Source organism: Dryobates pubescens, chromosome 3 (genome assembly GCF_014839835.1).
Source record: "Dryobates pubescens isolate bDryPub1 chromosome 3, bDryPub1.pri, whole genome shotgun sequence".
NCBI classification, from domain to species: Eukaryota; Metazoa; Chordata; class Aves; order Piciformes; family Picidae; genus Dryobates; species Dryobates pubescens.
In genome coordinates this window covers 10,982,054-11,005,000 of record NC_071614.1, presented here as the reverse complement: position 1 = coordinate 11,005,000, position 22,947 = coordinate 10,982,054, and the positions used below count along the sequence as shown (strand labels likewise).

The window sequence follows — 22,947 nt, the reverse complement described above, 5'->3', positions numbered from 1 at the left end:
AACTTCCGCCACGTTTTGGAGCTCCTTCTGTGCCGACCGGAGGCCCCCAGGCCAGCCGCAGCCCCCGGTGCAGCGGCAGGAGGCCGGTACGGCGGGAGGCACGGCGGCTGCCAGCTCTGCGGCGGACACAGGCGTCCGTTGCTCAGCTCCGGTCGGGCGGCCGGTAAGGCGATGCTGGGACCGCAGCCGCGCCCCGCAGCGAGCCGGGGGCAGCGGCGCCTCCCGAGCGAGTCCCTGCGGATCCGCGCACTGTGTCCTTGGCCCGGGGCGGACGGGGGGGTGCAGCCCACTCCTCCCCAGCCTGAACCCCGCGCTCAAACCCCAGCAGGCGCGGGAGAAGCTCTTACGACGCCACCAACTTTCTCCTCACCGGCGAGGGACAAGCCAAGCCCCGGCGCACGCCGGGCGGGCGGGCTCTGAGGGGCGGCGGGGCCAGGCTAGGTCGGGCGCCGCCGCAGTAGGGGGAGCCGGCGGCGTGGGCCCGCCCTCAGTCCGTCCTTCTCTCTCCTCTGTCCCTCCTCTCCTTTCCTCCCTCCCTCCCTCCTGCCGGCGGCAGGGGAGGCCGGGCCGGCCGGGCCCACGTGTGCGGCGCCCGGGAGCTGGCAGAGCGGGGTCCACCATGTGTTTCCGTCAGCGAGCCGCCGGCCGGCAGAGCAACGCCTGAGCGTTCCCCCACCCGCGATGCTGCGGGGCGCTGCGGGGCTCTACGCGACGCGGCCGCCCCCCGTCCGCTCGCCGCCTCCTCCTCCATGAGCACTTCGGCGGCAGCGGTCCCCGTTAGGCTGATGCCCGGCGGGCGCCCGGAGCAGGCGGCGGCGGGGGCCGTGCCACCCGTGAGGCTCCTTTGCGTCCCCGCCGCGGGCCCGGCGGCCGAGGGGGGCAGCCCCGCCGCCAAGGTGCCCGGCGGCCCGGCGCCTTCCGCCGCCCCGCAACCGCCGCGCCTGCCGGCCGTCTCCGGGGGCCCGCGGCCGGTAGCACCCAAGGAGCCGTCCACGGTCACCCTCCGCTTACCGGCCAACTTCCAGCTGCCCCCAGGTGAGCTTGCGGGCTGGGTCCCGCGGCGTGACTTGCCCTGGGAGGGGGCAGGTCGGGGTCTGCAGCCGGGAGCCCTCCGCCTTGCCCTTGGAGCGGGAGTGAACGGGCCGGGCGGCGGGGGGTCTGCTGCGGAAGGGACTGCTTCAGGCAGCTGCCGAAAGTTGGGGGCGAGTTGCTTTTCTGCCCCGGAGCGGTGGGGATGGGGGGTGTTTGCCGGTGTGACAGGCGTCGGGCAGGCCGTGGGGCAGGTCAGGCGGCGCTGGGGATGCTCGTGGCATCAGGGGTACCCCTGGCGCGTCCGCAGGATGGATCTGGAAGGCTCTGGATTAGGGCAACTTTTGACTTTGGTGGATGACGGCACGAAGAGCGGGGGGACAGACCGAAAGCGAAAACTCGGTGGCCAAGTTACTTGACTAAAACTTGGGGCTTTCGGGGAAGGCGGGTGACGGAGCCAGGCAGGGAAGCGTGAGAGAGACAGCGACTGCCAAGGGACTCCCACTCCAGTGCAAGTCATGCTGCTCTGACCCCCCCGCGGCAAGCTCCTCTGGGGAATTGCTTTCACTATGACCAGGCCGATGTGAACCGTTAGTGAAACAAAGTATTACACTGATAAGGTGTGTCAGATAGAAATTCCAGTATGTGTTGCCCTCTGAAACGCCGTGTTCTATAGAGCATATGTGGGGAACGAAGAGTTCAAAGAGATAGCACACTTCTGGGTGTCCTACAGTGGCAAAGAAAATACTGATGTGGGAACAGTGCTGATAAAGATGGCTTAGTACTTTGGGGAGCGGCAGAGGTTTAGCCAGAGCTCCCACCTGCACTTCCTCACTGAAGGAAGTAACTGTTGTTGGTTCTGAGCCTCCTGGTCCTCCTGTTAGGCTGCCTTGAAATGCCTTCTGAAAAAGAAAGTAGCTTTGATTGCACAGCTCTTGGACTTAGTATGTTGAGATCCCAAGATATGTAATCACTTTGTTGCTATTGTTGCTATAATTATTTCCTGCCAGGACAGTTCCTTTGTTGGAGCATGTGTTGTAATTACTTTCAGGTAGGATGTTGTCTAAAAGGATGACTGATTTCAAATTAATTCCTCTGTTACGGATGCATAATTGCATTTTTCCCTCTGTCTCCCCTTCCCTTCCCTTCCCTTCCCTTCCCTTCCCTTCCCTTCCCTTCCCTTCCCTTCCCTTCCCTTCCCTTCCCTTCCCTTCCCTTCCCTTCCCTTCCCTTCCCTTCCCTTCCCTTCCCTTCCCTTCCCTTCCCTTCCCTTCCCTTCCCTTCCCTTCCCTTCCCTTCCCTTCCCTTCCCTTCCCTTCCCTTCCCTTCCCTCTTCTTCCCTTCCCTTCCCTCTTCTTCCCTCTTCTTCCCTCTTCTTCCCTCTTCTTCCCTCTTCTTCCCTCTTCTTCCCTCTTCTTCCCTCTTCTTCCCTCTTCTTCCCTCTTCTTCCCTCTCCGACACGTGTACTGCTCAAGGAAATACACGATGCTAATGTAATTAAAGACCTGACTGCCTGTAATCAGCAAGTTTCACTATCGGTTTCCCAGCACTCACGGGCAGTCAGCAATCAAGGAGTTTCAGTCCTTCCCAACTTTCCTCTGAATTCAGCCATGATGGGAATGCATTTATTTATTTTTGTAGTAGGACCAGCAAGATCTTAAGGGTTTCTATCTGATATTTTGGCTTTCTGGGACGTGTTGGCACCCAAACACCTGTCTGTGAAGGTGAATGCTCATGTGAGCTGAGCTGCCTGTGGTTGGGGAACTGCAGGTTAACCAAACTTCTGTTTTTCCTTGTAGTTTGGGCTTGGTTTCATGAAGGCATGTTGCTGAATGCCATCTGACTTAGACTGTGGCACTAGCAGGTGTAAGAGAATCGGCATTACCTTTCATTGCATCAGCTCGTTTGCCTTGCTCCTGGGACAAGAGACAAAGCAGGCAGAGCTTGTATTGGAAGTTCAGAGGAGCCAGTGCTGTGCAGCAATGTGCTCGGGAAAGTGGTGGAGTCAACAGCCCTGGTGGGATTTTAAAGTCATGGTTTAGTGGTGGCTTGGCAGTGCTGGGTTAATGGTTGGACTTGAGGATCTGAAGGGTCTTCCCCAACCCAAATGATTCTGTGATTAATAGTAACTGTGTGGGGTTTAGTGCTCTAGAAGGAGCACAGAAGTTGTCATATGGAGTGTAAAGAGCAGGTCTTATGAGGAGGGGCTGAGGGACCTGGGGTTGTTTACTCTGAAGAGGAGGGGGCTCTGCAACTCCCTGAAAGGAGGTTAAAGCTAGCTGGGGGTTGGTCTCTTCCTAGTATCAGCTGATAGGCCAAGAATAAATGGCCTCAAGTTGCACCAGTGGTGGTTTAGGTTGGATACTAGGAAAAATGTCTTTGCTGCAAGACAAGAGTGGTAGAATGGAATGGAATGGAATGGAATAGAATAGAATAGAATAAACCAGGTTGGAAGAGACCTTTGAGATCATCAAGTCCAACCCATCATCCAACACCATCTAATCAACTAAACCATGCAACCAAGCACCCTATCAAGTCTCCTCCTAAACACCTCCAGTAATGGTGACTCCACCACCTCCCTGGGCAGCACATTCCAATGGGCAATCACTCTCTTTATGAAGAATTTCTTCCTAACATCCAGTCTAAATCTCCCCTGGCACAGATTGAGACTGTGTCCTCTTGTTCTGTTGGTGGTTGCCTGGGAGAAGAGACCAACCCCCACCTGACTACAACCTCCCTTCAGGGAGTTGTAGAGACCAAGAAAGTCTCCCCTGAGCCTCTTCTTCTCCAGGCTAAGCAACCCCAGCTCCCTCAGCCTCTCCTCTCAGGGCTGTGCTCCAGACCCCTCCCCAGCCTTGTTGCCCTTCTCTGGACACCTTCCAGCAACTCAACATCTTTCCTAAACTGCTGCCAGAACAGACTGCCCAGGGAGGTGGTGGAGTCACCGTCCCTGAAGGCATTCAAGAAACCTGTGACCATGGCACTCTGGGACATGGTTTAATGGCCATGGTGGTGTTGTGATGAAGATTCCACTCGATCTCAGAGGGCTTTCCCAGCCCAAACAGTTCTGTGAGTGTATGTTTCAAACAGGGCACTGTTACAGGAGAGCTTGTCTAAATAAACAGCCCAAGGACAACTGAAAAATGCATTCTAGCTTGGGTGAGGGTTAGCATTCCACCTCTGTCTTGTGTGGGGAGTCAGTTTTTAATGAATAATAAAAGAATTCAGAATTGTAAATGCAAGATGAATGGCATGGCAGCTGGAACTGTTACTGTCCTTCAAAGGAAGAGGGGAATAAGCCACCCAGTGCTTAGGCTTGAAACCTTTGTGTTGCAGATAGATGGCAAAATCCAGCCATGCAGGATAAACTGCAGAAGGGAGAAGGCTTTCAGAGCAGAGTGTTCAACCTGTGGCACATGCAGAGAGAAATGCAAGCAGAAAGCTTCCTCCCCCTGACTGTCAGAGGGAGATACCTGAACTGGCAGGAGGAAGGCTGGACAGCACTGCCCTTGGTAGACATCCTGAAGTCCTTGTGAACTGCTTGTGGCCTGGAGCAGGCATTGCTCCTGTGCTTCTGCAGGGCTGCAGTCTGAGGAAGGGTGGGCACCAGGGGAGCTGTGTTTGTCTCTGTGACTTGGGGCACAGGGGAAGTTCATGGAAGTCATGGATTTAGGCTGTTCTTTCTCTTCTATGTCTACCTTCCCCTCCCTCTTGCCAAGATACAGCCAGGAGGTGGGAAAGGCAGATGAGCATGGATTGTCCTGCCAAGTGTCACTTTACCTGCTTACCCTGGAAGTATCACTGAGCTTCACAAGTTCTGCAGGTCTTGCCAAACCCTGCCTTGCTCATAAGTAACAAGGGTTTTTTCATCACCTCCCTGTGTTTTCTTCTACAAAGCACCATTTTCCAGCTGAATAGCCAGCTGTTAGACCAGTGCTGGTACTCAAGGCCTTCCTTCTTTGCCCTCAGAGTATCTGCTGTACTGGCAGTCAGAAGGTGTCAGGCCACCCCTAACTTATGGCTGGCCACCACTGGGGTTTTTAGCACACATGAGGACTCCAGCTAGGGACGGTGTCCTTTGTACACCTTCAGCTGGACAGCTTCTGCCTTGAAGGTTTGGTTGTGGCATTTTAGCCTTACATTCCACCAGTCCTAAGCCCTGTGAGGAGAGGCTGAGGGAGCTGGGATTGTTTAGCCTGCAGAAGAGGAGGCTCAGGGGAGACCTTATTGCTCTCTCTAACTCCCTGAAGGGAGGTTGTAGCCAGGAGGGGGTTGGTCTCTTCTGCCAGGCAAGCAGCAGCAGAACAAGAGGACACAGTCTCAAGCTGTGTCAGAGGAAGTTTAGGCTGGAGGTGAGGAGAAAGTTCTTCCCAGAGAGAGTTGTTAGCCATTGGAATGTGCTGCCCAGTGAGATGGTGGAGTCCCCATCCCTGGAGGTGTTCAAGAGGGGATTGGAAGTGGCACTTGGTGCCATGGTTTAGTAGTCATGAGGTCTGTGGTGACAGGTTGGACTTGATGATCTTTGAGGTCTCTTCCAACCTTGGTGATTCTGTGTGTGAATCTGTTGGACTGTGTCTTCTTAAGTGGAAGGGACTTGCATGATCTACCCAAGGGCCCTTTCTTCCATTGCCCTCTTTGTTGACAAGAAGAGGGTAGCAGCATTTCAGAAGACTTTGCAAACAGCAGTCTGGGGGGCTGGCAGAGAGCAGACCAGCATGGGGAGTCAGTGCTGCCCCAGCCCTGAGCTCTGCTGCTTGTGTGGTCTGTGCTGATGCTCACAAAACTGCAAATGGCTCCTGTCATGGACCATCTGCTTCAAAGGACATTGTGTCCTCAGATGACCTGAGCCTCAAGTTGTTGTTGGGTGGGGGGAGAGAAATGGTTGAGCTGTGCTGGTAACAAGACAAAATAGTTAAAAGGCTTGGGAAGGGCAAGGAGTGGCAAGGTGCCCATGGGCCAGAAGTGTCTGCAGCTCATCTTACTGCCTTTGGGCCCCAAACTGCTTTGGAGAGTAGGAAAAAACACCAGGAAAATAAAAGGGAGAATTTTGGTCCTGGGATTCTGGTTTTTAATTTTCTTTTCCTGAACTTGCTTTTTTTTGTCACTGCTGTGTCTGTCCTTGTGGTTATCATTGTGTCCCTGGATGCTGAAGGACAATTAGCAGATGTGTCTGCTTCTCTTGTGGAGGGACAAAAAAAATCCCACAGACTCATGGAATAGTTTCAGTTGGAAGGGACCTTAAAGAGCATCTAATTCCAGCTCTCCTGCCATGGGTAGGGATGCCTCCTCCTAGTCCAGGTGGATCAAGGTGACCAGGTGCCAACCTGGTTTACAACACTTTCAGGATTGGAGCCTCCAGAGCTTCTCTGGACAACCTGTTCCAGTGCCTTGCCACCCTCATGGGGGAGAATTGCTTCCCAATGTCTCATCTCAATTCCATCTTCTTCCAGTTTGAAGCCATCAGGCCTCGTATTCCATGCCTTTGTCAAAAGTCTCTCCCCAGCTCTCCTGTAGCCCCCTTCAGCCCCCTCCCCAGAGCCTTGTCTTCTCCAGGCTGAACAGCACCAACTCTCTCAGCCTGTCTTCATAGCAGAGGATCTCCAGCTCTCAGATCATCTTTATGGCTCTCCTTTGGACCTGCTCTAACAGTTCCATGTCCTTCTAATATTGGGGGTGCCAGAGCTGGACACAGGACTCCAAGTGGGATCTCATGAGAGTGGACCAGAGGGGCAGAATCACCTCCCATGACCTGCTGCCCACACTGCTTTGGATGCAGCGCAGGATGCTGGGGATCCTTCCTTGTTACCTTAGGATCTGCTTGCAGCAGGAAGCTCTTCAAAGAGCTCTCCTGATGCTACTGCTGCTGGTTACTGTTCACATCAGCAGCCTCTGGTGTGTGTTTCTCTGTTTTAGGCTTTCAGCAGGGCTGAACCTGTGTGGTGTCAGCAGGAAGAGCTTGCCTGGAGCCTGCCATAATTTGCAGCAGGAGGCTGGTGCAAGGCACGGCCACCCTGTAAAGTTTCCTTTGCACCTGACTTGGAGGAGAATAGCAGCAGGCACAGGCTCTTGGTTTCTGTTTGCAGCTCACTTCTCTTCACTTTGATGTTTGGACCTGTCCTTGGCAGGTTTTCCAGAGCCTGCAGCTTATCTGGGCTGATAGTGGGGAAGCGCTCAGAGAGCACAAACAGCGCTGTGCAGCTGGCCAGGGCTGTGTGGGAAGAAGGAGGCAGTTGATGTGGGGACACCTGTGGAAGGGAGGGAGAGAGCTGATGTGAGTGTCCCAAAACTGCTGTGGGGAGGTACAGAGTTTGTTCTCACATCATGGTGGGGGGTGGAAGGGACCTCTGGGAGTCATCTAGTCCAACTCCTCTGCTAAAGCAGCTTTCTCTAGATCAAGTTGCCCAGGATTGTGTCCAGGAAGTCTCCAGAGATGGAATCACAGAATTGTTTTACTTGGAAAAGACCTCCAAGGTCATTGAGTCCAACCATCCACCTAACACCACCGTGGCCACTAAACCATGTCTCACAGTGCCATGGCCATGTGTTTCTTGAACACCTCCAGGGATGGGGACTCCACCACCTCCCTGGGCAGCCTCTGCCAATCCCTGACACTCTTGCAAGACAGAAATTGTTTCTAGTCTCAAACCTAACCCTCCTCTGGCACAATTTCAGGCCATTTCATTCTGTCATCTGATACTAGAGAGAAGAGACCAAGACCCACCTCACTGCAGCCTCCTCTCAGGGAGCTGTAGAGAGCAATGAGCTCTCCCTCAGCCTCCTCTTCTCCACACTGAACACCTCCAGCTCCCTCAGCTGCTCCTCCCCAGCCCTGTTCCCCAGACCCCTCCCAGCTTTGTTGCCCTTCTCTGGACCTGCTCCAGCACCTCAATGTCCTTCTGGGAGTGAGGGGCTCAAAACTGAACCCAGGACTCAAGGTGCTGAGTCCAGAGGCATAATCCCTGCCCTGCTCCTGCTGGCCACACTGTTGCTGATCCAGGTCAGGATGCTACTGGCTTTGGAGTTCAGCACCCTCACAGGAAAGCTTTTCCTTATGGTTTAAGTGAGATCTCCTGTATCTCATAGAAGCATGGAATGCTTTGGATTGGAAAGCACCTTTAAAGGTCATTTAGTCCAATGCCTGTCTCATTGGGCTTCTCTTAATTTTGCATAGAAACTGAGGTAACCTGAAGAGGTAAGGGCTGGTAAACCTCTGGATGCTGCTGTCACTGCCTTCAGCTTTTGAAACTGGCCTAATACCTCTCAAGTGCAATGCTCTAAATCTTCCTCTTCATGTTCTAGTTGTTGTTTCTTGAGTGGAAAACCGCGTGGATTTGATATTTTCATGCTTGCACCTGGCCCTTCACTTGGAATGGGAGGTAGAGCTGACTTGAAAATACTTCATTTCCATTCCATGTGGTTAGAGTGAGGCTGTCTAAAGATTTGTTTAGCTTTAACAAGACAAAAACCCCACAGAAGCCTTTAGATTTTGGCTATTGAGGTGTCCCTGCCCGTGGCAGGGGGGCTGGAACTGGATGAGCCTTGAGGTCCCTTCCAACCCTAACAATTCTATGAGGCAGTGTACCCTTTTATTTATAGCAAACAACAGATGTCCATCCCAACCACCTAAAGGAAATCTGGCCCTCACATTGATTCTTGGAGGGAGTGGAAATAACTGACAGGTCATGGATGCTTCCTGGGCATAGTTCCAGGATGGCACACACCACTGGTTCTGTTTGAATCCAGAGTGTATTTATTACACTTGAATCTCAAGAGGTTTTGGTTTTATTGTGGGTAGGCATAGAGGATTCCCAGCCAAGGGGAATGATGGACTCAATCCCCTCCTCCAGATCAGCAATAAAGATATTGAATAGGATTGGGCCCAGCACTGATCCCTGGGGGACGCCAGTAGTGACGGGCTGTAATCAACTTCTGTGGAGAGCTGGTGGGTACAGCACTGTGTTGTACTGGGCTGCCTGGGCCCTGTTGTAGCATGCAAATATTTTGGGATAATCACAGAATCACAGACTGTTAGTGGTTGGAAGGGACCTCTGGAGCTCATCAAGCCCAATCCCCTTGCCAAAGCAGGGTCACCTGGGGCAGGTCACACAGGAACACATGCAGATGGGTCTTGAAAGTCTCCAGAGAAGCAGATTCCACAACCTCTCTGGGCAGCCTGCTCCAGGGCTCCAGCACCCTTGAGTAATGAAGTTTTCCCTCATGTTGAGGTGGAACCTCCTGGGTTCTGGTTTGTGTCCATTGCCCCTTGTGTTTCAGAGGCAGAGATGTGGTGCAGATGTGTGCAGTATGATTCAGAGAAGTTGTGCTTCTGACGGTTTGGCTTCAAAAGCAAATGTAATGAGTAGTGACAAAATATCCAAACAGATGAAAACAAAACATTTCATGCATCCCAAGTCTCTAAAGGAATTAGATGATGAATTTGTGTGTGCCTTCTGAAAAGGCAGAGCCAGCAATGGCATCTGAAAGCAAGCTTAGGATAGCCTAAAACCTGCAGTGGCAACGCTTCTGCCACCCTGCATGTAGACCTAGGGCAGAGAGAAATGCTGTGGCCATCAAAATGTGATGTGGACAAGGAAAGAAATGTCACCCTGGCTGATCATCAATTGATTAAGAATCACTGAGATGACATGAAATAACATTAGAAATCTGATGTTTTCCATGGTTCCAACTTTCCATTGATTAAATGAAGAGATCCCTCTGTACCTAAATGTAATTGTGGTGAAGACTTCAGTGGAGGAGGTGAAAATGGTGGAGCAACAGATGGGGTAACACTGTTTATCTGGACACACAACTGCCTTCTGCATCTGGGTCCATTCTGCCACTCTGCTCTGGTGAGATGTCACCTGGAGTACTGTGTCCAGCTGTGGGACCCCCCAACACAAGAGACACATGGACCTGCTGGAGCAGGTCCACAGGAGGCCAGTAAGATAATCAGAGGACTTGAGCACCTCTCCCATGGGGACAGGCTGAAAGAACTGGAGCTATGCAGCCTGGAGAAGAGAAGGCTCTAGGGAGACCTTAGAGTTACTTTTCAGTATCTGAAAGGGAGTCACAGAATCAAAAGACCTCAGAGGTCATCAAGTCCAACCTATTACCTAATACCTAACACCTCCTCACAACGAAACCATGGCTCCAAGTGCCACATCCAATCCCCTCTTGAACACCTCCAGGGATGGGGACTCCACCACCTCCCTGGGCCGCACATTCCAGTGGCCAGTTACTCTCTCTGGGAAGAACTTTCTCCTCACCTCCAGCCTAAACCTCCCCTGGCATAGCTTGAGACTGTGTCCTCTTGTTCTGGTGCTGCTTGCCTGGCAGAAGAGACCAACCCCCACCTGGCTACAACCTCCCTTCAGGGAGTTGTAGAGAGCAAGAAGGTCTCCCCTGAGCCTCCTCTTCTGCAGGCTAAGCAACCACAGCTCCCTCAGCCTCTCCTCACAGGGCTGTGTTCCAGACCCCTCCCCAGCTTTGTTGCCCTTCTCTGGACACCTTCCAGCATCTCAACATCTTTCCTAAACTGAGGGGCCCAGAACTGGACACAGGACTCAAGGTATGGCCTAAGCAGTGCTGAGCACAGGGCACAATGACTTCCCTGCTCCTGCTGGCCACACTCTTCCTGATGCAGGCCAGGATGCCCTTGGCCTTCTTGGCCCCCTGGGCACACTGCTGGCTATGTTCAGCCAACTATCAACCAGTATCCCCAGGTCCCTTTCTGCCTGGCTGTTCTCCAGCCACTCTGCCCCCAGCCTGTAGCACTGCCTGGGGTTGTTGTGACCAAAGTGCAGCACCTGGCCCTTGGATGCCATCCTGTTGGACTCCACCTATCTGTCCAGCCTGTCAAGGTCCCTCTGCATGCTAAGCTTGCAGTTGCATTTCAATTTACACCATTTATGCACACTGGGTTGTTTTTGTGTGTGTGTGGCTGGCTGGTCAAGTGTTTCTCTTGACTTCAGGAGTGGGTTTCTGTCATAAAATGCAGAGAAGAGCTGCTGCACACTTAGATTTGGCATTTCTCAGCAGCTGTTCCTCGGGGTGAGAAACAAAATATTACATTATCTTATCAGTGTGGTCTAGTTATTATCCCCCCCCAGAAGCATGGGAAAGCCACATTATTTGATTTCTAACAGTCTGGATGTTTTTCTCCAACAGGAGCTATTCTTATCAGAAGCAATAATGGCCAACTAATGCTACTGTCTCAGCAAGCAATAGCACAGGCTCAGAACCAGCCCCCAAATCACACAAGTGTGAGAGCATCTGTACCGACCAGCACACCTGCAGTCAGAATATGTGCTGTGCAGGTAACTTCTCCCACACCTTCAGTTCCATGTAGTTGCTGGGTGTGTAGCTGCAGCAGGGTTTGCAGATAGGTTATGGAGGGTTCATTAAGCATTTGAGTGCTTTCTGAATCATAGAGTCAGAGAATACACTGGGTTGGAAGGGACCTCTAAAGGTCGTCTTGTCCGACCCTGCTGCCATGAGCAGGGACATCCCCAACTAGATCAGGTTGCTCTGAGCCCCATCAAGTCTGACCTTGAGAATCTCCTCCACCACCTCCCTGGGCAATCTGTTCCAGTGTTCCACCACCCTCATAGTCACAACTTCTTCCTAATGTCCACTCTAAATCTACCCTGCTCTGGTTTCAAAACGTTGCCCCATGTCCTATCACCACAAGCCTTTGTACAAAATCCCTCCCAAGCTTTCTTGTAGGCCCCCTGCAGGCACTGGAAGGCTGCTCTAAGGTCTTCTCTCAGAGCCTTTTCATCTCCAGGCTGAACACCCTCAACTCTCTCAGCCTGTCTTTGTAGGAGAGATGCTGCAGCCCTCTGGCCATTTTTGTAGCTGTCTTCTGGAACCTCTCCAGCAGGTCCCTGTCCTTCTTGTACTGGGAGCCCCATAGCTGGACACAGCACTGCAGGTGAGGTCTCAGCAGAGCAGAGGGGCAGAATCACCTGTCTCCTTCTGCTGGCCACTCTGCTTTTGATGGAGCCCAGGATGCCATTGGCCTCTGGGCACAAGTGCTCATTGTTGGCTCACGTCCATTTTTTTGTCCACCAGAACCCCAAAGTCCTTTTCACAGGGCTGCTCTCTATCAAAGTATCCTCCAGCCTGGATTGATAATGGGGGTTGCCCCAACCCAGGTGCAGGACCTTGGCCTTACTGAACCTCATGAGGCTCACCTGGGTCCACTTCTCCAGCTTGTCCAGCCTGGTGGTGTCCAGGCTGTGTGCTTTGTCAGTGTGAGAGCACCTGCTAGCTGGTACAGGTGGTAGAGTTCAAATGAAGGAATTCCTCTGGTGGTGTAAAGGGAAAGAGAAAAACCCAAACCACTAAACTGACCAACCTGAAACCAAAGCCCCTACCTAAATTACTGCTGGTAACTGCAATGTTGTGATCCTCTGCTGGGGTACTTCTCTGAGGCTGAGTGAAACCAAGGACCTTTCCCATGCTCTCAGGATGTTCCTCCTTCTCTGAGCTCTGCTGGCTTTTTGCTGCCATCTCTTGTAATGTGGTCAGCATGCAGGAGGAAGGGCAGGTACAAAAAAGCCACCATCTGCCAATTTCTTGCCAAATGCTCATCCTTTAACTGATTAGGACCCACAAGAAAGCTGGGGAGGGACTTTTTACAAGGGCTTGTAGTGATGGGACAAGGGGGGAATGGATTGAAGCTGGAAAAGGGCAGATTTAGACTGGAGATTAGGAAGATATTAGGATTAGGTGGTGAGACACTGGAACAGGTTGTCCATGGAGGCTCTGGATGTCCTCTCCGTAAAGGTATTCAAGGCCAGGCTGGATGAGTCCTTGAGCAAGCTGGGCTGGTGGGAGGTGTCCCTGCCCATGGCAGTGGGGTTGGAACTGGATGATCTTTAAGGTCCCTTCCAACCCAACCCATTCTCTGATCTATGATTGGGTGTCATGTCTAAATGTCTCTGTATCCATTCTAGCAGTTTAATAACTGGGGAGTGAACAGCTTTGTAGGGCAGTGTTTAAACTGCATGGGCTGTGAGAGTGATGCCTACTAAGGGTGTCCTGGTTTACATCAGACACAAGCAGGCACCAGCCTCAGTGTCTGCTTTGTCCCTGACTTGTCTGACAGCTGCTCTCTGCACATGTTTTCTTGTTTGCTTTTTTTTCCAAGAAGTCTGGCACCCAGTTACTAAAGAAAGTAGCAGCTACTCCTGGGAAACCATCATCTCCAGCAACAAAGGCTGTGGCTTCTCCTGTTCAGCCACCTGCTGCAGTACAGGTAGGTGGCAAGCTTTATAGAGTGGTGGGATAAGTGCTAGAGGGAGCTGAAGGAAACACAGATATGAGGATGATCAGAGGGCTGGAGCTCCTCTCCTATGAGGACAGACTGAAAGAGTTGGGGCTGTTCAGTCTGAAGAAGAGAAGGCTCCGAGGTGACCTTATTGTGGCCTTCCAGTATCTGAAGGGGGCTCCAAGAAGGCTGGGGAGGGACTGCTCAGGATCTCAGGTAGTGATAGGACTAGGGGGAATGGAATGAAGCTGGAGGTGGGGAGATTCAGGCTGGAGGTGAGGAGGAAGTTCTTCCCCATGAGAGTGGTGAAGCCCTGGAATGGGTTGTCCAGGGAGGTGGTTGAGGCCCCATCCCTGGAGGTGTTTAAGAGCAGGCTGGATGAGGCTCTGGCCAGGCTGATCTAGTGTGAGGTGTCCCTGCCCATGGCAGGGAGGTTGGAACTCGATGATCCTTGTGGTCCCTTCCAACCCTGACTGATACTATGATACTCTTACTTTTAACGCTAACCACGTTTTCAATGAGCTGGTAACTTTTGTCCTCATGATAAATTCTTTCCTGAACACCCTGTTTTAAATGCATCATTTAATCATGCTTCTGCCAGTGTGTGTCAGCTCATCTTCTCTCACTACAGTAGGAAGTGCATCAACAGTGGACTAAAAGAAGTGCTTCAGAGAGCCATTTCCAGTGCTTTTGTACCCAGTGACACAGCTCCTTCCAGCTCTAGCTGAGGCTCTTCTGGAAGATAGAAACTTCCTAATGGTTTCTTCTGTTGGGGTTCCCAGGGGTGTTGGAGCTGGATGGTTTTGGAGGTCCCTTCCAGCCCTGACAGTTCTGTGATCCTGTGAATTATACCTGAGATAGAATAGAATAGAATAGAACAGAACAGAACAGAACCTGGTCTATTCTATTCTATTCTGTTCTATTCTATTCTAACCTGGTCCCGTCTCTTCTCTCCTCTCTTCTCTCCTCTCTTCTCTCCTCTTCTCTTCTCTTCTCTTCTCTTCTCTTCTCTTCTCTTCTCTTCTCTTCTCTTCTCTTCTCTTCTCTTCTCTTCTCTTCTCTTCTCTTCTCTTCTCTTCTCTTCTCTTCTCTCTCTCCTCTCTTCTCTCCTCTCTCCTCTCCTCTCCTCTCTCCTCTCCTCTCTCCTCTCCTCTCTCCTCTCCTCTCTCCTCTCCTCTCTCCTCTCCTCTCTCCTCTCCTCTCTCCTCTCTCTCTCTCTCTCTCTCTCTCTCTCTCTCTCTCTCTCTCTCTCCTCTCCTCTCTCCTCTCCTCTCTCCTCTCCTCTCTCCTCTCCTCCAGGTATAATTCCCAGGATCACAGAACTGTTTTTGAGAGGAAAATAGGGCTGTCTGCAGGCTGGTTTGCAGGTTTATGTTTTTTTCCTCCCTCGCTAAAAGCTGAAGGAAGGTCATAGCTGTAGGCCTCTGTTCTCCATCTGAATTTGGTACCCAGGATCCACAGATACAACTGTAAGGAAACACTGGTTGGAGATGCTTCATTATTTTTAGGTAGTGGTTTTTTTCTTTGGTCTTCTTTCCAAAGTCTTTTCTGCTGGAGAAAAATATTGTTGGACTCTTGTGAAGAGGCACTTGCTACCTGTAGAGTATAAAACTTCTAGATACACCTTTTCCTCTGCTTTTGAGGATGTGTGATGAAAAGTAAGACTTCCTTCTGCAGCTAACATATTGTGTTCTCTTCATCAGCTGAAGGAGAAATCAGGAAGCAGTCTGACTTGTACACACCTATTGTGAGCAAGAGCTTGAAGGAGACAGGGCTGTAGTGGTTGACCAAGCAGTCAGTAACTGAGCAGCATCAGTCATTAAAAAACTGGAGTGGTTGTATGCTCTTGACCTTGAGGGTGCTTGAAGGACTGGGGGTATGTTTGCTGACAGTGGTAACCAACAGTCTGACTTACAAATGTGTCCTCCTGCTGTTCTTCTCTATCAGCAACTGATATTAATCACAGCTCTCTCTCTCTGATCTTTCTTTTGTCTGCCTTCTCACTGCAGATGGATAATGTTGGAGCTAGAAGGGAAAACCTGGAGGCCTCTCTTAGTGCTTTTTCTATTCTGCTTGGGCTGGAACCAACATACACTTTGTGTCTAAGAACAGCCCTACATATTCTTTACCCTCTCTTATTTTGGGGTACTAGCTTGCAACCCTTGTGCTTGTGATATCTGTATAGAGATCCAGATCCTGTAAAAGCAGTAGTCATCTGCTGTCCTTGGCCTGCTAGGGGAAAGGAAGGTGAAGATGGATGAAGCTGCTTGCATCCTCACACTTAGCACTGAGATTCATCATGCTGTTCACCCTTCCTTTTTTAACTTCCATCTGCCTTTTGACTTGCTGCTTCTGTTACTTTCTTAGTTCAGTTTTTGCTGTGATCAGTTGAACTTGTGTTCTCCTGAGGGATTTAAGGAGGTGGACATAGGAGGTTTTTTGTAAGCCAGCTGTTTTTCTTTTCTTCCATTGTAGGAACTTGAATGCTTCTAATGAGCCACAGAGCTGGATTTAAAGAGCAAGAATCATGACTCTAGGAGAAATGAATAGTGCTGTTGTGTTTGGAGTGGCTTCCTTGGAGCCCTTCTCCTGCAGAGCGTTGCAAAGCCCTCTGTAGAAGCTCCTCATACATTAAAGGCTAAAGAGCTGCAGTATGGATACATCCTGCCATGACAGGGCCACTGCACTCCTCACCCTGGGGTGGATGAGAGAAGAGTGATGAAAAAGGGAGTCTGTGCATAAGGGTGCAGGAAACTTCTGGGAAAAAGAAGGAAGAGCCCTTGGGTCTGATTTCCTTGGCAGCAGTACATTCATCAGTCCTAAAAGAATCATCAAATGGTTTGGGTTGGAAGGGACCTGAAATATTATCTAGTTCCAGCCCCCTGCCATGGGCAGGAACAGCTTCCACCAGCTCAGGTTGCTCCAGGCCCTGTCTGCTCTGGCCGTGAACACCTCCAGGGAGGGAGCATCCACTGCCTCCCTGGGCAAGCTGTGCCAGTCTCTCACCACCCTCACTGGAAAGAATTGCTTCCTAATCTCCAGTCTCAATCCCCCTCCTCAAGCTTCAATCCCTTCCCTCTCATCCTTTCACTACAAGCCCTTGTGAAAGGTCACTCCCAGCTTTCTTGCAGGTCCCCTTGAAGAACTTGCTGATGTTAGTCTGGGCAGCTTTTTGAGCTCAGTGGAGAGCAGGGGAAGACATTACAGAAAGTGGGAGACAGCGGAGAGGAAACAATCCTTGGCTCCATTATGTATCCCCTACGCTGGGCAAAGTGCACCTTGAAGCACTACTCTCAGCCAATCCCTTTGCTTACTGACTTCAGGATTATTATTCTCCTCATCTACAAAAACATTTCAATTCTTTATCATTCCTGCTCTGAGGGCAGACAAAATGCCTGCACTCTTTCGTTTCTTTATTTTTTTTACCTTCTTCCCAGATGGGGTCACAAAGCTGCAAAGTATCTAATTAGCATCATGCTGGGGCACTTTCATTGAGATGCAGAGCACTACTCTTGAAATTACCTCCAAATATGCAGGATTAATGCCATCTTTTTGGCAACTGCTCCTCCGTTGTTGGAGGTGAGAATGAGAATTGTCAGTGGTGGAAAAGGTTGAGGGCAGCTGACAGAAGTTAATTCCCATGTATTCATCTTCCTGGGAAAAGGGTCCAGCAGCTTTCCTGTTGTTCTCTCCCTCAGCTGATAAAGTGCTGTTCTGGTCTGGATGTGTAAACATGCTGGAATTTGCAAGAGATCAGCTCCCATGAACCTCATGCTTTCCACTTTCCAAAGCCCAGGGCGTTGCAGTTTGACAGCTCTGTACTCTGGCCCCTTCCATCTCCCTCCCGTCCATCTGTTTGTGGGATTCTCATGCCCAGTTTGCCTCCCTGTGGTCTTAGAGCTGTTGAGCCTCATCCTTGGAAGAGTCAGTGGTGGTGGCAAAGATCCTGCAGAGAGCTATTAAAGTGTTACCAACAGCGGGAGCCTGAGCTGGAAAGCTTGCTGGTAGCTGCCTGCTTTGTTCATATCAAACTGGCAGCAGCCTGGGAGGGGGGACACCCACCCAGGAGGTAAAGAAAGGAAGAGAAAAAAGAATGACAAAAATGTGGTTTTGCTTTGGCTTTCAGTGTTTGTTCATTAATTTTCTCTACCCTGCAAGACTTCAAAGGCCTTTGATATTCTACCTGATGTCTGTCCAGCTCTAATTAGGTTTTGTTTTATCCATGGTAGGTTAAGTTGGGCTCTTGTGTTACTGTCTTATCATCAATGCAATTAGCAAGTATTAATCTGTGATTGTGGGGTTCAGCTGGGGTGTTTAAATGTGTTGAAGTCATAGAATCACAGAATGTTTTGGGTTGGAAGGACCACCTAAGGTCTTCTGGTCCCACCACCCTGAAGTGAGCAGGGGACATCCTCCAGTAGATCAGGTTACTCAGAGCCTTGTCCAGCCTGACCTTGAATATCTCCAGGGATGGGACCTGTTCCAGTGTTCCACCACCCTCATGGTGCAGAACTTGTTCCTAACATCCCATCAGAATCTGCTCTTCTCTCATTTCAAACCATTGTCCCCCATCTTATCTCTACAAGCCTCATCTTAAGTCCCTCCTCAGCCTTCTTGTAGCCCCTCTTCAGGTACTGGCAGGCTGCTATTAGGTTTTCCTGGAGCCTTCTCTTCTCCAGGCTGACCAACACCAGCTCCCTCAGACTGTCCTCACAGCAGAAGTGCTCCAGCTCTCTGATCATCTTTGTGGCCCTCCTCTGGACCTGCTCCATCAGGTCCCTGTCCTTCCTGTGCTGATGGCTTTGGAGCTGAGTGCAGTGCTCCAGGTGAGGTCTCCCTGGAGCAGATGGGCAGAATCATCTCTCTCCTTCTGCTGGCCACACTCCTTTCATGCAGCCCAGGATGCAATTGACCTTCTGGGCTGCAAGTGCACACTGTCAGTGAAAGCAGTTGTGTAGATTTTGGCCTCGGAAGCCAGGCTTTCCCTTTCCCTTGAGAGGTTTGGATGGAAAATGACTTTCAAATTCAGCTTTCAAAGGCCAACCTGAAACTCTTGATTTCTGTAACCTGCAGATTCTGTCAGTCTTTTAGGTTTTCAAGCTTGGGAAACTGCAAGCAGTGGGGTTTGTAAAGGAAAAGTGGTTTGCTCCTATTGTAAGTGGTTTACTGTTTTCTCTTATATCAGAACTGTGTTGAGCTTCTTGGGTTGTTGATTGTGTTGGCTTTGGGTTCTGCCTTAAAATCTGAGCAGAAATAGTTCAGTGTAGTAGATTTTCCTGTCAAAACTACCATTTAGAATCATAGAATTGTTAGGGTTGGAAGGGACCTCAAGGATCCTGCCATGGGCAGGGACCCCTCACACTAGAAACATTTAGCATGGTTTGGAAAGGAGAGGGGAAGCTGTGTTCTTAAACTCAGGAAACCTTCATTGCTCTCCTTTTCCTGCAGCTTCTGAATCCATTGGTTCCAAATTCTAATGAGATACTAAAAAGAGGCCTCAAAAATAGCTGAATTTTGTAATGATTTGTGTCACAGCAGAGGAGGGAGAGGGAGAGATCCAAGTTACTGCCCACAAGGAAAAGGCAGGAAGAACTTGTTAGGTGGTTTTGCTTAGCTGGCTGCTAAGTAGTACATGCATGCTTCCAGAGTGGACAATGTTCTGCCTCCTGTGCATGTGATAGGAAGAGTGAGGGCTGTTGCAACTGGGAGAGGAGCTGCAGGGGAAGAAAGGAAGAGAAATAAGAGAATGGTTTGGGTAGGAAGGGACCTTAGAATAGAATAGATTTAACCAGGTTGGAAGAGACCTTTGAGATCATCGAGTCCAACCCAACATCCAACAGCATCTAATCAACTAAACCATGGCACCAAGTGCCTCAGCCAGGCTCTTCTGAAACACCTCCAGTGATGGTGACTCCACCACCTCCCTGGGCAGCACATTCCAATGGCCAAGCTCTCTTTCTATGAAGAACTTTCTCCTCATCTCCAGCCTAAACCTCCCCTGGCACAGCTTGAGACTGTGTCCTCTTGTTCTGGTGCTGCTTGCCTGGGAGAAGAGACCAACCCCCACCTGGCTACAACCTCCCTTCAGGTAGCTGTAGAGAGCAAGAAGGTCTCCCCTGAGCCTCCTCTTCTCCAGGCTAAGCAACCCCAGCTCCCTCCAGCTTCTCCTCACAGGGCTGTGCTCCAGACCCCTCCCCAGCTTTATTGCCCTTCTCTGGACACCTTCCAGCAACTCAACATCTTTCCTAAACTGAGGGGCCCAGAACTGGACTTAAAGATCATCTAGTTCCAACCCCCATGCCACACCTCCTATTAGAACAGGTTGCTGAAGGTGAGTAGATGCCAGCCTGTCTTTGAACACTTCCAGGCTTGGAGCCTCCACAACTTCTCAGGGCAACCTGTTCCAGTGCCTTACTACTCTTGTGGGAAATAATTTCTTCCTAACAGTCTTGTTTCTCTTCAGAGTGGTATCACTTGGCTTAGCATTGTCCAAACTTCATTAGCCTTAAACTGCAGCAGCCTGGCAGAGTTAATTTGTTTCTTCAAGACAATTTTACCACCTTCTTCTCACTTGAAGTTGCAGGCAGTGCTTTGGGCTGGGTGAGCCTTTGTCATTTCATAGACTCATGGGTTCATAGGAAGCTGTTCAGCTTTCCTCATGCTCATTTGTTTGCCAAAAGCAACCTGAACAGGTTTGAAAATCATAGACTCATGGAGTGGTTTGGTTTGGATAGGGCCTTAAAGATCATCCAGTTCCAACTCTCTGCCATGGGCAGGGACACCTTCCACCAGTCCAGGTTGCTCAAGGTCTCGTCCAACCTGGCCTGGAACACCTCCAGAGAGAGGGCATCCACAAGCTCCCTGGGCAACCTGTTTCTTCCCCTTGCTCTTGATTTTCAAACAGATTATGCCTGGGGAGTTCTGCATTGGGTGAGGAGTAACACCAGGCACCAGTACAGCCTAGGCTGGAGGTTAGGAAGAAATTCTACACAGAGAGAGTGATTGCCCATTGGAATGGGCTGCCTGGGGAGGTGGTGGAATCACCATCACTGGAGGTGTTCAGGAGGAGACTTGATGGGGTGCTTGGTTGCATGGTTTAGTTGATTAGGTGGTGTTGGATGATAGGTTGGACATGATGATCTGGAAGGTCTCTTCCATCCTGGTTTATTCTATTCCATTCTAGGAGCTGTCCTTTTGGAAAGCGGCTCCATAGAGAAAGACCTCAGAGTCCCAGTGGACAGCAAGTTATACTTGGTGGCCAAGAGGGCCAAAGTTATCCTGGGCTCCATCAAGAAAAGTGTGTCCAGTAGGTCTAGGGAGGTTGTCCTCCCTCTATACTCTGCCCCAGTGAGACCAGTGTCCAGTATTGGGCTCCACAATTCAAGAGATAGTGGAAGCCTCACCCCTGGAAGTTTTTAAGGCCAAACTGGATGTGGCTGTGAGCCACCTGATCTAGTCAAAAGTGTCCCTGCCCATGGCAGGGGGCTTGAAACTGGATGATCCTTGAGGTCCCTTCCAACCCTGACAATTCTGTAGGTCTGTATTAAATAGAGCCTCACAAAGCCAATCCACCCAGGCCTTAAAAACAGAGATAAAAGCCATTCACTGATGCTTTAAATGGTGCTGTGGAGGGAGCAGAATAATCCAGCATGTTTGTCACGTAGAGTCTTTGGTTCCAAAGTGTTAATTTTCCTTTCCAGGCAGCAGCTGCAGCAGGCAGTGGTACTGCAGTTACTGCTGCAAAGCCTTCGAGTACTGGAACACCTGTAAAACTTCCAGTTACAGGACCACCTGCACAAGCTATTTCCCCAAAGGCAGTCTCTGTGAAAGCAGAGGGCACAACAGCAGCACAGACCAGCACTTCTACAGTAAGGAGAGAAAAAAACAAAACAAACAACCACCCAACAGCTTTTTAATTAAAAATTAACATTCTCTATATTCAGCTGAGGTTGGAGAGCCAGAGCAACCCCTAACGCTCCTCTCTTCTCCTTTCCGTGCTAGGAGATGCTAGAGAACGTGAAGAAGTGCAAGAATTTTCTTGCCACGCTAATAAAACTGGCATCCAGTGGACCTCAGGCCTCTGTGATGGGGCAGAATGTGAAGAACCTGGTGCAAAACCTCCTGGTGAGCTAAGATCTCTGTCATATGTCTATTGTTTGTGTCTTTTACTTCAGCAGCGTTTTGTTCCCTGGGTTTCGGTTGGGTCGTTGCTTGCTTGCTTGGGCTTTGTTAGGGGTTCTTTGTTTGTCTTTGTAAAGCTGAAGAGTTGGCTTTGTGGCTGAGGCATAGAATCATGGAATGGCTTAAGTTGGATGGGACCTTAGAGATCATCAGCTCCAATCCACCTGCCTTGGGCAGGGAAGCCTCTCACTAGACCAAGTTGCCCAAGGCCTCATCCAAATCCTTGCAGGTCTCTTCCAACCCTTAACATTCTGAGGCTACCATTGGCCTTGTTCCTTATGTTTCTGTACCTTCCTGGAGGAGATAATGTTCTTGATGACTGTGGCAGGGCCACTGGGAAAGGACAGCAGTGTCTGGCCAGTGGCATCCTGGCCTGTATCAGGAAGAGTGTGGCCAGCAGGAGCAGGGAAGTCATTGTGCCCTGTGCTCAGCGCTGCTTAGGCCACACCTTGAGTCCTGTGTCCAGTTCTGGGCCCCTCGGTTTAGGAAAGATGTTGAGCTGCTGGAAGGTGTCCAGAGAAGGGCAACAAAGCTGGGGAGGGGTCTGGAGCACAGCCCTGTGAGGAGAGGCTGAGGGAGCTGGGGTTGCTTAGCCTGGAGAAGAGGAGGCTCAGGGGAGACCTTCTTGCTCTCTCCAACTCCCTGAAGGGAGGTTGTAGCCAGGTGGGGGTTGGTCTCTTCTGCCAGGCAAGCAGCACCAGAACAAGAGGGCACAGTCTCAAGCTGTGCCAGGGGAGGTTTAAGTTGGGTGTTAGGAAGAAGTTGTTCACAGAAAGAGAGATTGGCCATTGGAATGTGCTGCCCAGGGAAGTGGTGGAGTCACCATCACTGGAGATGTTTAGGAAGAGACTGGATGAGGCATTTGGTGCCATGATTTAGTTGATTAGATGGTGTTGGGTGATAGGTTGGACTTGATGATCTCAAAGGTCTTTTCCAACCTGGTTAATTCTATTCCATTCCATTCCACTCTATTCTATACCCTCCACCTTAGCCCTGGAGCAGTGGCACTGAAGTAGTGAGTGACGGCTCTCAGGATTCTGCTGTGGCTTCCTAACCCTCCCAAGCCCTTGAGTCAGGTGTTTATGTTGGGGCAAAGCAGAAAACATTAAGACAGGAGACACCTCTGTGAGTCTGAGGACTGTTACCCTGGTGGTATGCAGAAGTGATGTTGTGGTGCTCAGTGCCTCCTGCTTTTGAAAGCCCATGCTAAGTGCTCTGCTTTATTATTCCTTAGGCTAGAATTGCCTTACAACAACCAGGGAGTAGCCTTTTGTCTCAGGTCTCCGTAGGCAGAAAGCTGCTTTTACAGGCAAGAAGTGCTTGCAGTGGATTTAAAACATCTCTGCATAACAAGAAGGTACTCCAAAGGATCAGTGCTGCTTGCAAACTTGTTTCTGTGGGTTCACTTCAGTGAAGGGCTGTCTGAACAAGTGCCCTTCAGTGTGTTAACTGCCTGTAGTGGA

The 22,947-nt window shown here is 50.7% G+C and overlaps 1 protein-coding gene across 1 annotated transcript in view; it reads left to right on the top strand.

Moving 5' to 3' along the window:
* The first annotated feature begins 749 nt into the window (after nucleotides 1-749).
* The window catches only part of TAF4B (TATA-box binding protein associated factor 4b), an 89,834-nt gene continuing 67,636 nt past the window's right edge, over nucleotides 750-22,947 (top strand). The window contains exons 1-5 of the mRNA XM_054180203.1: nucleotides 750-1,035; nucleotides 11,197-11,345; nucleotides 13,184-13,291; nucleotides 21,004-21,171; nucleotides 21,305-21,427. Of these exons, the coding sequence (XP_054036178.1) occupies nucleotides 750-1,035; nucleotides 11,197-11,345; nucleotides 13,184-13,291; nucleotides 21,004-21,171; nucleotides 21,305-21,427 (834 nt within the window). The remainder of the gene's footprint in view (nucleotides 1,036-11,196; nucleotides 11,346-13,183; nucleotides 13,292-21,003; nucleotides 21,172-21,304; nucleotides 21,428-22,947) is intronic.